The sequence below is a fragment of the Diplotaxodon limnothrissa genome, linkage group LG20, assembly GCF_057381915.1.
Source record: "Diplotaxodon limnothrissa isolate DT_005_m linkage group LG20, D_limnothrissa_male_GT1.1, whole genome shotgun sequence".
Taxonomy (NCBI): domain Eukaryota; kingdom Metazoa; phylum Chordata; class Actinopteri; order Cichliformes; family Cichlidae; genus Diplotaxodon; species Diplotaxodon limnothrissa.
The window spans coordinates 2,360,611-2,375,860 of record NC_140615.1 but is presented as its reverse complement, the minus strand read 5'-3'; the positions used below and the strand labels follow the sequence as shown (position 1 = coordinate 2,375,860).

The window sequence follows — 15,250 nt, the reverse complement described above, 5'->3', positions numbered from 1 at the left end:
GAAGGGAAACTGGAGATTGTGAAAAAGAGGGATGGAGCTCTCTGGACCAGAATAGTGCGTGTTAAAGTGTTTGGACTGTCAGCGGTGGGGGAGAGATCGATGACTCGGCGGGATAAGATGACAGGTGTCATTGACGTGGGGATCGCACTGGTATGATGGGTTAATCTCTCACAGTGGCTTTGCTTATGAGAAATACGAGAGACCATCTGTATCGCCGCCACCCTCCCCAACCCCTAGTGTGTATTATAAAATCATTACTACGAGGAGCCGTCCAGAGGCCTGCAGGAAAATGCAACAGCATAAGCAAACAAGACAGAACAGACACCGGCAGACAAACATTTCACAACATTTGCTGGAAATACATACATATATCTCTCAAAGTTCTTCATCAAAGGTATTTGGCTACTTGAACAGAATAAAAACAAATCCAGTTGAATAGGACTTTAGGATATCCTTTGATCTTGATGGCTGGAAATCTTCAAAGGAGGCTCTTAAGTGCACACATGCCCTGGCATACATTTTAATACACCAAAGTACATACTCGTATACATGCAGTCACATGTACACTACATTTCTCCCATGCACAGAAGGGCTCTAATGTGCATACTTGTGTAAAGAATGGAAATACAGTCTAGGAACTGTGTCAGGTGTTTATCTTATTGAGTGTGAAAAACTGATGAGACAAAATCCTGAATAATCAAGACGGAGCAGTAAAAGGTCAAGGGTCACACCCAAATCGCAAACGACACTTCGCCAATGTTTGATACACTAATAGTCTGATATGCATCAAAGTGAAAGCACAGTTTTAAAGAATATAAAAATGCTTTGGGTAATTTAGGGATCTACTTCATCGCATAGTTAGGCCATTAATCTACTCTCAATCTGACACATGCCGCGGAGATGGTGGAGAACCAAGATAAGGTCTGCAAACTTGTTTGTGAGATCGATTGCTGGAATGTTAGATAATGGTCACATCTTTTCTCCATCTCACCAACACATTTTTCATACAGGTACATCTTAGAATTAGCGACAGAATTGGTTGAATTTTTTTACTCCCTAAGAAAGAGGTAATGGCGCTCAATTCAGTTCAGTTTTATCTACATGGTGCCAACTCACAATGAGAGTCACCTCAAGGTGCTTTATACCAGCGGTCCCCAACCCCCGGGCCTCGGACCGGTACCGGTCCGTGAGTCGTTTGGTACCGGGCCACGAGAGTAGAGGCTCAGGTGTGAAATGTATGGTTTTCAGGGTTTTTATCGGTGTTCAGCGTTATTTTGTTATCGTTTTTATCGTTAACTCGGTGTTCCTGGGTCTTTTCAGGTGTGTTATGAATAAATCTTCTTTTTTTCGGTACCGGTACTAGTTTTATTTTGTTGTATTTATCTGCGACACCTTAAAGGCCGGTCCGTGAAAATAATGTCGAGCATAAACCGGTCCGTGGCGCAAAAAAGGTTGGAGACCGCTGCTTTATACTGTAGAAAAAAGAAAACCCCAACAATCTGACAACCCGTATGAGCAAACACTTGGTGACAGCAGGAAGGAAAAACTCCCTTTCAACAGGAAATACCACGCTCAGGGAGGGGCAGTCTTCTTCCAAGAGTAGTTTGGGTGAGAGGAAAGAGAAGAAAGCAGCGAGAAACAGAGTTTAGAGAGGAGTGAAGAAGAAACAGCGTGTTAGGTGAAGCCCTGCCCACCACCAGTCTAAGGCTACATAACCAAAGGATAGTTCAGGGCCCTAAAATCTTCTATCAGCGACACACACACACACACACTCGTGCAACATTTCTCACATAAACATATAAGACCACATGATGGATGGATGGTCTCCATCATGACTGGGACTGCATGTGTTAACATGCTGCTTTATAATGACTGTTTCTCTTACTGGTTCTCTCACAGGGATTTAAACTACAATGATCTGCAGGAGTTCCCTGTGGCCATCAGGACACTGAGCAAACTTCAGGAACTGTGAGTACACACACACGCAAACACGAAAAACACACCTGCCCGACATGACTATCGTGGTTGCGTTATCCCGAGTAATCCCGTTAAGTGATTTTAATGTGGCACTCGGATACAATCTCTCTCACCCCAAGCAGGTGCTGGCTACACACCCACGCAGCCGCTCGCCTGCACGTACACACAGGCGCACATGCACACACACAAGCCGTGTTTTCCCTCCGCTTCAGCAGATGTTCTGCAGCGCGCCTATGTGTCACAGATACAGCGTATGTGTGCGTGTCTACATCTCATGTATCCAAAAATGCTTTTCAGCTGTGCAAAGGCAGGTGCAAGATGAGAACATGTGACTTCTCAATCGCAAACACACTCTGTCCCTCCTCCAAACACAAACATGCACACACAGACTCCAAAATAAATAATAACAATGATTATTAAGATCATCAGAAACATATTTACAGAGAACCTGACTAACATTGTCTTTTTTTATATTTGCAGGGGTTTCCATAACAACAATATCAAAGCCATCCCTGAGAGGGCCTTTGTGGGAAACCCTCAGCTCCAAACCATGTGAGCTTCAATGCTGCTATCTGCACAGACAGACTCACAACTGAGACTTCATCACCATCAGCCATTTACAAAAACAAATTATTCTCCACGCGTGACGTGATTGTCTCTTTCCTCTCTTTTTGTTGCAGTCATTTCTATGAAAACCCCATCCAGTTTGTGGGAAAATCCGCTTTCCAGTTCTTACCTAAGCTGCACACGCTGTAAGTATGCGGTCAGCAGGAACCATTCCAGTGAGTTAGCCCAAACACTGTGTAAATCATCTTCTGTCCTTTGCAGTGAGGGTTGAGTGGACATGTGTAATGGCCTACTGAATGATGTTGTGTTAGCGTATTGCTGTGCTGTGTGCTGATGTGGTAAGAGAGAGTGTGTTGTAAGAACATGTTGAATGGTGTGACTTATGATGTCTAGTGAGACAGCCAAAGCAGCCTGTGTTGATGTTGGAGAAAAAGTTTGATGGATGAAATGAGCTGTTAGACAAGGTCTGTGTACACGCGCGAGTGTGTGAGTGTGTGTGTGTGTGTGTGTGTGTGTCTGTGAGTGAAAAGAAAGGGGGAGTGAGAGAAACAAAGACAGTCGTCTGACACTTTTTTCCTTCTTTGACTGTAGCTCCCTTAACGGGGCAACCCAGATTCGAGAGTTTCCCGATCTGAAAGGAACCACCAGCCTGGAAATTTTGTGAGTCTTTGTACCCTTTGCACCTACCCGTCCCTCCCACCCACACAGACACACACAAACACGCACCACTGCCACCACAAACCCACAATATATAATTTCACCAAGCGAGCCTTTAAAATGTACAGTAAAAAAAAATGTTGATGTTTAGATGTATTTATTTATTTAGACTTTAATTAGATTTGTGCTGTATGTCTGATTATTAATGTATTTTATGTATTTCTGTTTTATATTACTGTGAAGCACTTTGTGGTTTTTAATATATAAATAAATTGATTTTATTTGATTTGATGCTCAGGACAAAATGACAAATCAGACTCCACATACAAGAGAGACAAAGAGCCAAGAAAGATAAGACCGGGCAGGAAAGAAACTGAAGGAAATAGATGGAAATGTGTGTGTTCAGACTTTAGGGGAAGCGGGGAATGAAGAGGAGAGTCAGGGAAGAGTAGGCAGTTATGTCAGCCATTGACAGGTTTGGCGAACCTACACAGCTGCCTGTCTCACCAAGTTACACTCGCTGGACTGGAGGATCCTTTCGCTTGCTCGCACTTCAACAATGATCAGAAGATCCTCTTCTTTTTTCCTTCCCCTACAGAACGCTGACTCGGGCTGGTCTCTCAGCTCTGCCTCTGGATCTGTGTGAGCAGCTGCCTCGCCTCAGAGTGCTGTGAGTAGATACACACCAAGGGGAAAAGTTAGAGGTACAAAATCTGATACACACAACTCAATTGCGGAGACTTGTCCCCCCCCCCCCAAAGAAAGCATGAACCTGCACAATCACATCTCTGTGAAATCCAATCAATACAGAAAATTATTGTCCTGCCGTGTTGCCTTCCTCACAGAGCTGACCATAATTTCCCACACCATAAACCCACAGCTGGTCACTGTGTACTGTGTTTGTGTTGCAGGGAGCTTTCTTACAACCAGATAGAGGATCTGCCCAGCTTTTACCACTGCTCTGCACTGCAAGAGATGTGAGTTTTTCAACCCCCTAGACAGTCACACACTTACTGTATCAAAGGCAGCAGTTTTCTCAGTTTACCTCTGCACATAGTGCTTTGGTTACATATAATATATCATTTTCCTAACAGAGGGTTGCAGCACAATCAAATCAGAAGGATCGAGTCAAGCACCTTCCAGCAGCTCACCTCTCTAAGAGCACTGTGAGTCAACTTTACTTTGTCTTAGTCACAAGTTGCACGCGATATATTTAGAAATTTGTGTTTTTTATAAATAACCATCACCGTCGGGTAAGGATAGTGAACTGAAAATATGCAGACTGGTGAAAAATCAAAGGAGAGAAAAACAAAAAATAGTCCCTCATTATGCTCATGATGATGGTGCTCAGGAGCACTATCTAAAGGGCCCACGTCAGTCCAAAATCTCTTATTTTGTTTGAGATATGGTTACCATGAACATGATACATATCATTTTCATAATACTCTAACTGCTCAGTGACCTTTTGTACCCAAGAGACATGGGCATTAGTAAAGATTACAACCTTGAAGATAGGATGATTTCATCACATATCTCCCAGGACAACTGTGTTGATGTCCTGTGCCCATTCCCAAAACACGTGGACCCAAACAGGAACACCATATTTCAGAGACATGGTTGTATCCTGAACTGAAATCTTTGGGAGAATTCTGCAACAGCAAAGATTGTAGACGTGTAACTTCCAGCTGGCAAAGTCAGCAAAACATATATAAATTATATAATAGTACCAGAAAAATTTCCCTCTCACATATCTGCTGAGATGCAAGACGTGCTTCTTGGACTCCAAAACCTTCCCAGCAAATGCCCTGAGCACCAGATGTCCTCGCTATGAGTGTTGGAGTTCTAGGTTGTTCTTTTAATTTGTCACCCATCTGTATATGTTATTAATAACCGGATAGCAGGAGATGACAAAACAATGAAACTAAATTTGATGTACCATTGAGGTTTTTTCTTGTGAAATAACACATAGTTTGAACTTTGTTTCTCTAATCATGTTTAACTGAAACAATATGTAGAAGTCAAATCATCTGTGCTATAATGAGGTTTCACAACATGACCCAAGGACTCTGATGCCAAAACGAAGGAAATCATCGGTTGTTGGATTAAACAAGACTGTAGGATTGTGACCTATTACTGACATCTAGTGGTGATACACAGCATTGCCAAGTGTGCGCCGTCATTCCAGGCACTTTCACATCATTGTGATTCTTTTTGTTGCTGTTGTCAGTGACCTGAGCTGGAATATGATCGAGAGGATCCACCCAGATGCCTTTGCTTCGCTTCACTCTTTGGTTAAACTGTGAGTAAACTCACTAAGACTCTTCTACCTTTCATCTTGTTCTCCCCTCCTTCTGAGAAAAGCATAAAGAATATATGCATCTCAGAGTGTTGCACTTGCACAAACACTCCATACTTGGCTGCGTGCTCCACTGAAAACCTGTGGACTTTTGGCAGAGTTTGCAGTGAACATTAAAATCCATTTATTGTTTGAAAAAAAATATCTCTGCATGGCAAGAAGCCTCAGCTCAAGTCATGCCAATATAAAATTACTTCATTGTGTGAAGACTGGTTGAAGTTTGCGTGGCTAAACAAGCAGATAATACGTTTGACAGAAAGTATTATGTGGAGCCAGTCTGATAGAGTCCTGTCTACACAGCTTAATGAATCTAGGAGACAAGGACATTTTATCAAGGACATCTCGCAGCTTTATCTGAAATAAAAACACATTTTACAAACATTAACTTGGCTTGATTTGACATGCACCTTTCTTATTTCACTGTCCTTCGATTTTTCTCTTAGGGACCTGACTGAAAACCGTCTGAGCTCAATACCTGTTGTAGGCTTGAGCGGTCTGACCCATCTCAAGCTGAGGGGGAACACAGAATTATATGAGGCCTTCAGTCCTGATAACTTTCCCCATATGAGGTAACTACTCTATTCAGAATCATTGAGTGCTTTCTTTAACTGTGTGATCTTCAAATGAAACTTGTATTTTGCTTTGTCCCAAAAAAACAAAGATCCCAGGTGTGTATCCTGTGGCTGTGAGGAAAACGCATCCCTTCCCAACCCTTAAATTATCCTTCCTCTCGCAATTTTCTACTAATATCGTGAATTTACCGAAAGCTGCCAACTCTGACAATTGACTAATTACAGTGTATCCCTGCAAGCCATTCCTGAGCCGAACTTAAACAATGACTGAGTATTTGTTAGCAGCAAGTTAAATCTTGTTACAAAGATCCCTGAAGGCCTAGGAAGGTGCGATGAAGTAAAAAATGAAGAGGAACTTTTAAAGAGATTGGAGATGGCAGCAGATCAAAGCTCTGTGTTAGTATCCCTGTAGAACATCGCCCAGAACAGAACCTCTGGCAGACAAACATTTTAAAAGCACTAAAGGTAAAATAAAAGGGTTTTTTGCAGACATCTACACCAAAGTCAGCAGATCAGCAAAATAAATAAACGCTTCGCCTGCATTTTCCCCAACGATGGACTGTTATCATTATTAAAAATTCAGTTATGCTTTCATACACTGAAGCTTTTTTGGGTCTATTGTTACCATCCCCTCTGTTTACAAAGGCTACGCGTGCCCAGTATAAGGCAAAAACACCCGGTCCCTATGGAATATATACCTTTAATACCAGTCAAACTGATTACACATCAATCAAAATGTGGTTTAATGTAAATACAAGTAAGAGCAACAGGAACAAAAGCACTTGAAGCTGCTGGGAAACAGTTTTAAATTGTGCCTAAAAGAAACGTAGATAAAGCTCACGTTGAAAGAAACATCAGCCAGGACTTGCAGTTTTGTTGCCACCTTATTATGCTCCTGTTTTTCTTCTGGTTTATTTTCAACACTACTCTCATCTGATTGGTACAGGGTGATAGAGATGCCTTATGCCTACCAATGCTGTGTGTACGGCTCCTGTGATAGCTACAAGCCAGCCGGTCAGTGGGACTCAGAGCAGAGCAGCACCAGTGAAGACCTGCATAAGAGGACTGTAGCCATGTACCCCATCCACACCGACACTCACTGTAAGACAACACATGCTTACGGTATCTGTGAAAACATACACACAGTATGTCAAAAGACTTGTAACATATCAGATGGGAATCTGACAACTAAGTGTCCATACCTGGCCGTTAAGGACGTGTCAGATCCTCACTGAAACCACAGTGACCTAAACACACAACACGTGCTGACCCCTCCATTCCTTCATTCCTGTGGCCAGCATAAAATAGAAACACAAATAAATCAAAATGAAGGTGAAATGAACCCAATGAATCTGCATGATTAAAGCAGAAATTAAAAAACTGCTGGGTGTATTCAGAAAAACAACAGAATCAAGAGATGAATAAACCAAGACATATCACTGATTAAAATTTATTTACCTTTAATTGCTAGAGAAACATGCCAAGACAATCAAAATTCATCCAAGCGCCAGTAATCTTCTGAAGTGTCTATTTTTTGTCTGTGGAACAGAATGTTATCATTACAACCCCCTGCAGCTAGAGTCGGACCTTGTGGAGGTTTGATCAAAAAGGAAATCTGAAATTCTGAATTCTGGCCCTAAAAAAAACGTTTTCTTTCAGATGACCCAGACTTGGAGGAGTTCCAGCTGGAATTAGAGGAATCCAAACTGCAGGCCAGTGTCCAGTGCACACCAACACCTGGTAATGCAAATGAATGCAAATGAGTTTTATTGTAGGGTATGATGCAAGTAGCTAATGAGTTACTGTTTTGTGCTGTTGCAGGTCCTTTCCGTCCCTGTGACTCTCTGTTGGGCAGCTGGCTAGTTCGTGTTGGCCTGTGGTGCATCTCCCTGGTGTCTCTGCTGGGGAACTCCATCCTGCTTCTGTCTCTCTTTGGCTCATCAGGCTACCTGTCACCACTTCGCTTTACCGTGGCTTGCATGGGGGCTTCAAATCTACTGACTGGTGTGTGCATGTGCACCCTGGCCCTTGTGGATGCTCTCACGCTGGGAGAATTTGGCCACCACGGAGCCCGGTGGGAGGGGGGTCCTGGTTGTCAGGCGACAGGATGGGTCTGGGTGTTTGCGTCCGAGGCCAGCGTGTTGCTGTTAACTCTTGCAGCAGTGCAGTGTGGTGTGAGCGTGACGTGTGCGCGCACCTATGGGAAGTCCCCATCCCTCGTGAGTGTGCGCACCTGTGCACTGTTCTGCCTCGTTCTCTCCATCACGCTTGCTTCTCTCCCACTGGCAGGAGTCGGGCAGTATGGGTCCTCGCCTTTCTGCCTTCCCTCACCCCTGCCACCCCCATCCTCTCGACTGCCGTCCTCCCTGGGCTTTCCCTTGGCCCTCATTATGATGAACACCCTGTGCTTGCTTATAGTCACAGGTTCACACATCCGCCTCTACTGGGAGTTACTCAGAGGAGAGTGTGAGGGCTTGTGGGACTGCGCTATGATCAAACATGTTGCCTGGCTAATATTCACCAATGGTCTCCTGTATGTACCAGTAGCTTTCCTCTCCCTTTGTTCCCTTCTTGGTCTCCTTTCTCTGGGGGAGGAAGTACTAAAATCAGTCCTCCTGCTTCTCCAGCCCTTGCCAGCCTGCCTCAACCCTCTCCTCTTCCTTCTTTTCACGAGAGACCACTCTCAGCTGTTTTTCTGGCCACGCCCCAAAGCACGTACACAGCTCCGTCGGGACCACACCTTGGACTCGTTGGTTTCCGTGGACACAGAAAAGAGCTCCTGCTCCGATTCCTCAACACAGGTGTCACTCACTGATGCCACTTACAGTGGAGGATCTTCTCTCCAAGCCCGGCAGGATCCAATCAGATTTTCCCACTGCTCCTCCACATCCTCTGTTCCTCTCATCCCTTGCCAAATACCTCCTCCCACTGCCAGAGATAGAGAAAGGGTGGCAGAGTGAGAGAGAGGGTGAGCGACTGGTGATTTCTGGAAAGTTTGGATCAAGATGTCTATCACACTGCCATGTCTCTCACTCTCAACCCATGAGCATCCACGCTAGCTGTCTGAAAAGCTAGGACACCATATGAATATGAAAGGACCATCCTCTGCAGAAAGACCGCCTCTGGGTTCACAAGTCTTCAAGCTCCTCAGAACATTCAACACTGAAACTGTTACTACAGAGACTACAGAGTGCAGAGAAGCTGAGGAGAAAACAAAGAGCCTCTGAAAGTGGAGAGCGGGACTACAAGGTCCTTTCACAGAAAAGACTATTCAAGGACATTGAATAGGACAATGACATTGCTTTTTATATAAAGGACAATTTCAGACATTTCAGTGGACTGAGTCATGGGGAACAGTTCAAATCCACATGGAAAATGTAAGCATTGGACAAATCAGCGATTTCGCCTGTGGGGAATTTAGGTAGCACCAATAGATCTTTGTTTATACTGAAAACTGATGAAAAATCCAACTCAGAAGATGCAGGTTGTTTGGTTCTTTTATAGGTGGAGCCATTTTTTTGTTTAAATACAAATTCTATCCTATTGCTAAGGTCTGTTTAAAAAAAAGGGACTCCTCATCACTCACACGACAGCCAGTGTAAGCTAAGTTTTCTTCCACAGATGTCATTGTCATATTGTACTATGCAACTGTATAATACAAAGGTTGTTGTAAAAATGCTACTCTTTATACGGCAGCAAAGCGCCACAGGAAATGGGCCGCACATCTATTTTCATATGGTTTACATGTTTGATCTCAAGAAAAGCAACTCTATCCAACAGGAGGCAAGCAGTCATAGAGACTGAATGGGATGTAGGTATTTTTCTTACAGACTTTAGAGTAGGCTAGCATTATGTACATACAATATAACTACCTCTGAACTAGCATGGTTTTGACTCACTACAGCCTTATGATGTTTGTCTCCCCTTTTTATAAACAGCAATTATATAATTTTATATTATAAGAAATAAATCCTTAGCTTGTAAAAACAAATGTACTATTTAGGATGTACATACTTTGTATACAACTGGTTAAGCATATTTTTGAATAAAATCATCATCTTCATACTATACACACTCAAGTATGCACTTATGTTACAGATCGGAGACACCTCCAAACTACACAAGAAGTCCAGGCACTCTGAAATACATTAATAAAATGAAACTTTAATATCACAACACAAGCACGCACATTATACATACAGCCATCCACATACATTTAAAAACAGGAAGACAAGTCTTACATCTGTGTATAAAATTAATACCACAGTTCTAACAAGGTGTCAGTTTTCTCAGGTGAGGTGGAAACTACACACAGGTTCTCTTTGCTGGATCTTCTGCTTCCTGCTGCACACTGTGCGCTTCTCTTTTTCGGGTTGATGCTTTCTGATCAGGAGTATTTTCTTTGTTGCCATCCACAACACCCTGGGGAGAAAAAAATGCATTAAAAAACAAAACACCCTACTCCTCCTAAACCAGAAAATCATCGAGTCAGTTAAACTGCTGGGGTAAGTAGCAGAGGGGGTTGTTAATGAAATTATATACAGGTGCACTACAGGTGAAAATGTAGCGCACCCTCATGACATGTTGTCTCAGTTTTTTCCATTGGCTGGGGTCAGTGTCACTACTGCTAGCATGAGTAATATTTGGATCCCACCAGAGGTTGGCCAGCTCGTGTTCCTTTAGTTTTTCTGAGCAGTGCAGATGTACATGATGCACTCCATTAGTAATCAGAATCAGAAAGGGTTTTATTGCCAAATGTTGAGCGGGTTTACAACATTAGGAAATTGCTGCGGTGCTTCAGTGCAAACATACTGTTATAAATTAAGCTTAAATAGACATGAAAATAAAAATGAGAATAAGAATTAAAAGTGCTAAGTAGATATATACATGATATATACATGAGTGCAGGTGGTGATCAGTGCCAAACATGGAATGATGCAGTGAACACAGCGTAGGGTCATGTGTTAGTGGCGGGAACAGTCATACGGTTATTGTTCATGTGTCCAACAGCAGAGGGGAAGAAACTGTTCTTATGGCGAGATTACACTATAGTTACAGTAGGGAAAACAGTGGCTGGACACTGTAGCATGATCAAAATTGTTGCAACCATGTGCAATGACCTTGCAGTCTCATTGCCTCCAATTTGAACGCTTCGAAGAAGCAGTCTCTGAAGCAACGTTTTGCCGCCATCCTCAAAGCCGTAAAAAAGGGATGAAACTGATCACCTTCCATTTTGCAGCTGAATGAGGGCAAGCTGGTAATAACACGCAAAATGTTTGTCATGATTAAGTAGTAAGATTAGTAGCAAAATTCCACATCTCTTGCCACCTGTTTCCATAAATTCAGAAGTTCCTCCACAAAGTGACATGATTGCTGCAGGACAGCAATCTAACTGCAAAGTGCCATACGTGCTTGACAACGTTGCTTTTATACAGTAACAATTGCCAGCTCAGTTGCTCTGACTGACTAACTAACATAAATCAGCTGTCACATGCTAGCAATCTCTCTGTGTTTATAGATTAGAGAGCAAATATTTGCAAAACCTTGCCAATCTTTCTGGGAGTGATTACAGTCAATCTGAATTGTTTGGACAAGTTGCTTTCCTCTAGGCAATCTGTGCAGTCACCTTACAATTGAGGTTTGTCCAGAGGTCGAGTATGCAACACCCTCAACCCCCAATCACAGAATGCAAAAAAAAAATCAGTGCAATTACAAGGAGGTTATTTTCACTTTAATGCGACTGCAAATAAACAAGTTCTATTTACTCGGCCTATAATGTTCTATTGCAGGAGCACAGCACAACCATGTGGGTCAAATAAAACAGTGCACACAACTAATACATTAACATTGTTGTGGAGCAAGTGACAGGAATCATGTGACTAAGAATAGAGCAGCAGTCAGAGTGTAATTACATTAAATGATTAATAATTATAATTATATTATATAAGTCCTTAGTAACTCACAGAATTCTTCTGGACGGCATGTTCTTGTGTCCACTTCCTGGCCTTCTCCATAAACAGGTGTTTGTTGTATTTGAATTCCGATGACTAAATTACGGGAAAAATAGATAAAAGTATAAAGTTGGATTATCGAATCATTCACTGTGCTACAGCTGAACACAGCTGCTCTCTAACCCAACAGGTTTTAGCTTAAAGGGGTTTTTGACTTGCATCTAAACAAGTCATTTTGGCATTTACCACACTCCCGGACTTGTCTTTAATTACTTAGCACAGCGGTCCCCAACCTTTTTTGCGCCACGGACCGGTTTATGCCCGACAATATTTTCACGGACCGGCCTTTAAGGTGTCGTGGATAAATACAACAAAAGAAAACTAGTATTGGTACCGAAAAAAATAAGATTTATTCATAACACACGTGAAAAGACCCAGGAAAACCGAGTTAATGATAAAAACGATAACAAAATAACGCTGAACACCGATAAAAACCAAACATTTCACACCTGAGCCTCTACTCTCACGGCCCGGCACCAAACGACTCACGGACCGGTACCGGTCCGAGGCCCGGGGGTTGGGGACCGCTGACTTAGGATACCTTTTATTTCCAGGGATGAATTTAAATCAATTAAAAACGGAACTATGTATTTTAGTCAAGACAATGTCTTTAAAACTGTTTTTTTTTTTGTTTTTTTAAAATAAAGAGCTACTGTTACATGATAATATAGGTAACTCACAATTTTCTAAAAATAAAATAAACCACCACAGACAGATTGTGCATGATAGATAGCTGGACGTACAGGATGGACAACACACTATGTGTGACTCACTATATCAGCCATCAGGGGGTCGTCTGGATTTGGCTCCGCCATGAGTAGCTGTATGGAAGTGAGGACTGTGGAGATGTTTAGAGATGGCTTCCAGGCACCCTGAAAAAAAAGAAAAGAAATAAATATAAAGACAACACTACATCTGAAATGTATAAAATGCAACATATATCCTTGTGTCCACCATGTAATGGTGTTGAAATAAAGAGTTTATTATGTACTGGAAATCTCTTATAACCTTTGGTGGCAGTTTAAGAGCATCATGGCAGATCCGTCCTGAATTGTCAATGTTTGGATGGTAGATTGGAGTCAAGAATCGTATTTTGGGAGGCTCAAACGGGTACCTAAGAGAAAAAAAAAAGCATGTCAGTCCTGCTAGAGTGGAGTGAGAACATGTAACTAGTAGAGAGAAACCCATCGACGTTAAAGCTCAAAGAAGAAGTACCTCTCTGGAATCTTGACCTCCAAGGAGAAGACTCCACCATCATAAGGAGTTCCTGATCCACCCAGTATCTCTGGAACATAACAGGGGTTAAAGATATGGTCATGTATTTGATATATTTTAATGACAGGATCCACTGCAAAAATGGATGTCAGAGTGATCTTAATCAGGTGAAATATTCTGAGTATATAGTATAGGTAAATGTATCTTGGCAATTTGTTAGGTACACCTGTTCAACTGTCTGACAATCAGCTAATCACGAGGCATCAACTCAGTGCATTATGGCATATAGACATGATCATTGCAACCTGCTGAAGTTCAAACTGAGCATCAGAATCGGAAGGAAAGCCGATTTAAGTGACTTTGCTAGTAACGTGATTTTGTTAGTGCCAGATATGGTGGTGAGACTCTTTCAGGACCTGCTGATCTACTGAGATTTTCCACATAAGCATCTCTAGAATGCACAGAGAAATGTCCAAAATGAAAAATGTTCAGTGAGCAGCAGATCTGGGTCAAAATGCCCCACTGATTTCAGAGGTCAGAGGAAAATGGCTACGCTGGTTTGAGCTGATAGGAAGGAAACAATCCAAAAGAGCCTCGATGAACGCATAACGCATCAAATTTAGAAGCAGACGGGCCGCAGGAGCAGAGACCACACTGGGCACCGCCGCAGTTAAAAATTACGATAGTTGTGAAGGCAACACAGAGGTCCAACCTGGTACTAGCAACGCACATAAGAAAGTGTCTGGCAAGTATAGCTTTAGTCGTTTAAGTGACACAGTAGTACATACGTGCCCGGAGGTCGTCTATCTGATCTTCGGTCTGCCAGCATGTTATCCCAGGGGGGGGCTCGGTGCTTAGCATTTGAAGTTCACGTTTCAAACGAGAAGCCCTCTGCATTCTGAAAAACAGGCAGCTGGCTAATTAGCGTTACACTTAAAGTTCGTGGGTCAGTCTCCACACACGCTTGTAATAATTTAATCCTAAACGTAGAACATTTACTGTCAAATTGCTCAATGAGACAGTGGTTTGTTTGTGATGTTAGCTGCCTTCTTGTGATGCTGAGCTAACGCCTTTGCTTACTAATGTGAAGGCCGAGAAATAAACACCTTCTTAGTGCAAAAAGTCTAATAACAACTTGTCAGGTGGAGAGCACCTCTCGTTTACTTACTTTTTATCAGCTGTGCACTTGATAATCACTGTCTATCTTAATCGAAATGTCAGTTTCACAGCTCTCGGCGAAGCAGCGTCATCGACTCTGTTTTGGATTTCCCTCTCCTTACGTATGCACCGCCCGCGCGCCGCTCTTCTTCTTCTTCTTCTGTTGGATTTATTCAGATGAATTACCGCCACCGTGTGGTCCCGAGTGTGAGCTACCAGGAGGCTACTTCTGCGCACAAATAACACAGCATCATTTTTATTTTTAATTTAACAGTGTTACAGTGATCATCCTGCAATCCAGTAGCCTCTCTGCTTGCCGCTCGAAACACTGGGCAACTAACCATTCATGTGTATGTGTGAAATATGATTCTTAGAGGATACTAAAATCACTTTTCATTTATAGCCTTACAAAAAGGAACAAGAAGCGTCTCCTGGTGACTCTCTGGTCTCTAGTCGGTATTTACTTATAAGGTAATATTTGTGTATTTTCAATATATGAATTTAGTTTTCTTTGTTCTTTTCAAATGTAATTTAAGAGGTTTCAAATAAGGGTGGCATGACAAATGTATACTTTGGTTACACAAATATTGTCTAGGAGTAGGTAATGGATAATAGGTACTGACTTGTAAAAAAAAAAAGGGTTTAAAAGACCTGAGCATGTGATCTAATATTGCACTACAATTTACACTACCGTATATCTAACTAACAAAGCAGTTCATCATCTTTTTCTTGACAAC

General features: G+C 42.3%; 2 protein-coding genes across 2 annotated transcripts in view; one reads left to right on the top strand and one right to left on the bottom strand.

Moving 5' to 3' along the window:
* Positions 1-9,089, top strand: part of lgr6 (leucine-rich repeat containing G protein-coupled receptor 6) — a 38,237-nt gene extending 29,148 nt beyond the window's left edge. Inside the window, exons 7-18 of the mRNA XM_085344343.1 lie at positions 1,900-1,968; positions 2,458-2,529; positions 2,658-2,729; positions 3,136-3,204; positions 3,800-3,871; positions 4,113-4,178; positions 4,296-4,367; positions 5,429-5,500; positions 6,001-6,126; positions 7,076-7,230; positions 7,789-7,869; positions 7,951-9,089. Coding sequence (XP_085200469.1) covers positions 1,900-1,968; positions 2,458-2,529; positions 2,658-2,729; positions 3,136-3,204; positions 3,800-3,871; positions 4,113-4,178; positions 4,296-4,367; positions 5,429-5,500; positions 6,001-6,126; positions 7,076-7,230; positions 7,789-7,869; positions 7,951-9,089 — 2,065 coding nt within the window. The remainder of the gene's footprint in view (positions 1-1,899; positions 1,969-2,457; positions 2,530-2,657; positions 2,730-3,135; positions 3,205-3,799; positions 3,872-4,112; positions 4,179-4,295; positions 4,368-5,428; positions 5,501-6,000; positions 6,127-7,075; positions 7,231-7,788; positions 7,870-7,950) is intronic.
* A 1,345-nt stretch (positions 9,090-10,434) lies between these two features.
* On the bottom strand, positions 10,435-14,576 carry ube2t (ubiquitin-conjugating enzyme E2T (putative)). Its single transcript, XM_085344765.1, has 7 exons — positions 14,524-14,576; positions 14,144-14,253; positions 13,356-13,425; positions 13,149-13,254; positions 12,914-13,012; positions 12,093-12,176; positions 10,435-10,551 (listed from the first exon to the last, which is right to left on the bottom strand). Exons 2-7 carry the CDS (start codon positions 14,250-14,252, stop codon positions 10,435-10,437), a joined length of 585 nt encoding a protein of 194 aa, XP_085200891.1. The 5' UTR covers position 14,253; positions 14,524-14,576.
* Positions 14,577-15,250: the final 674 nt, after the last annotated feature.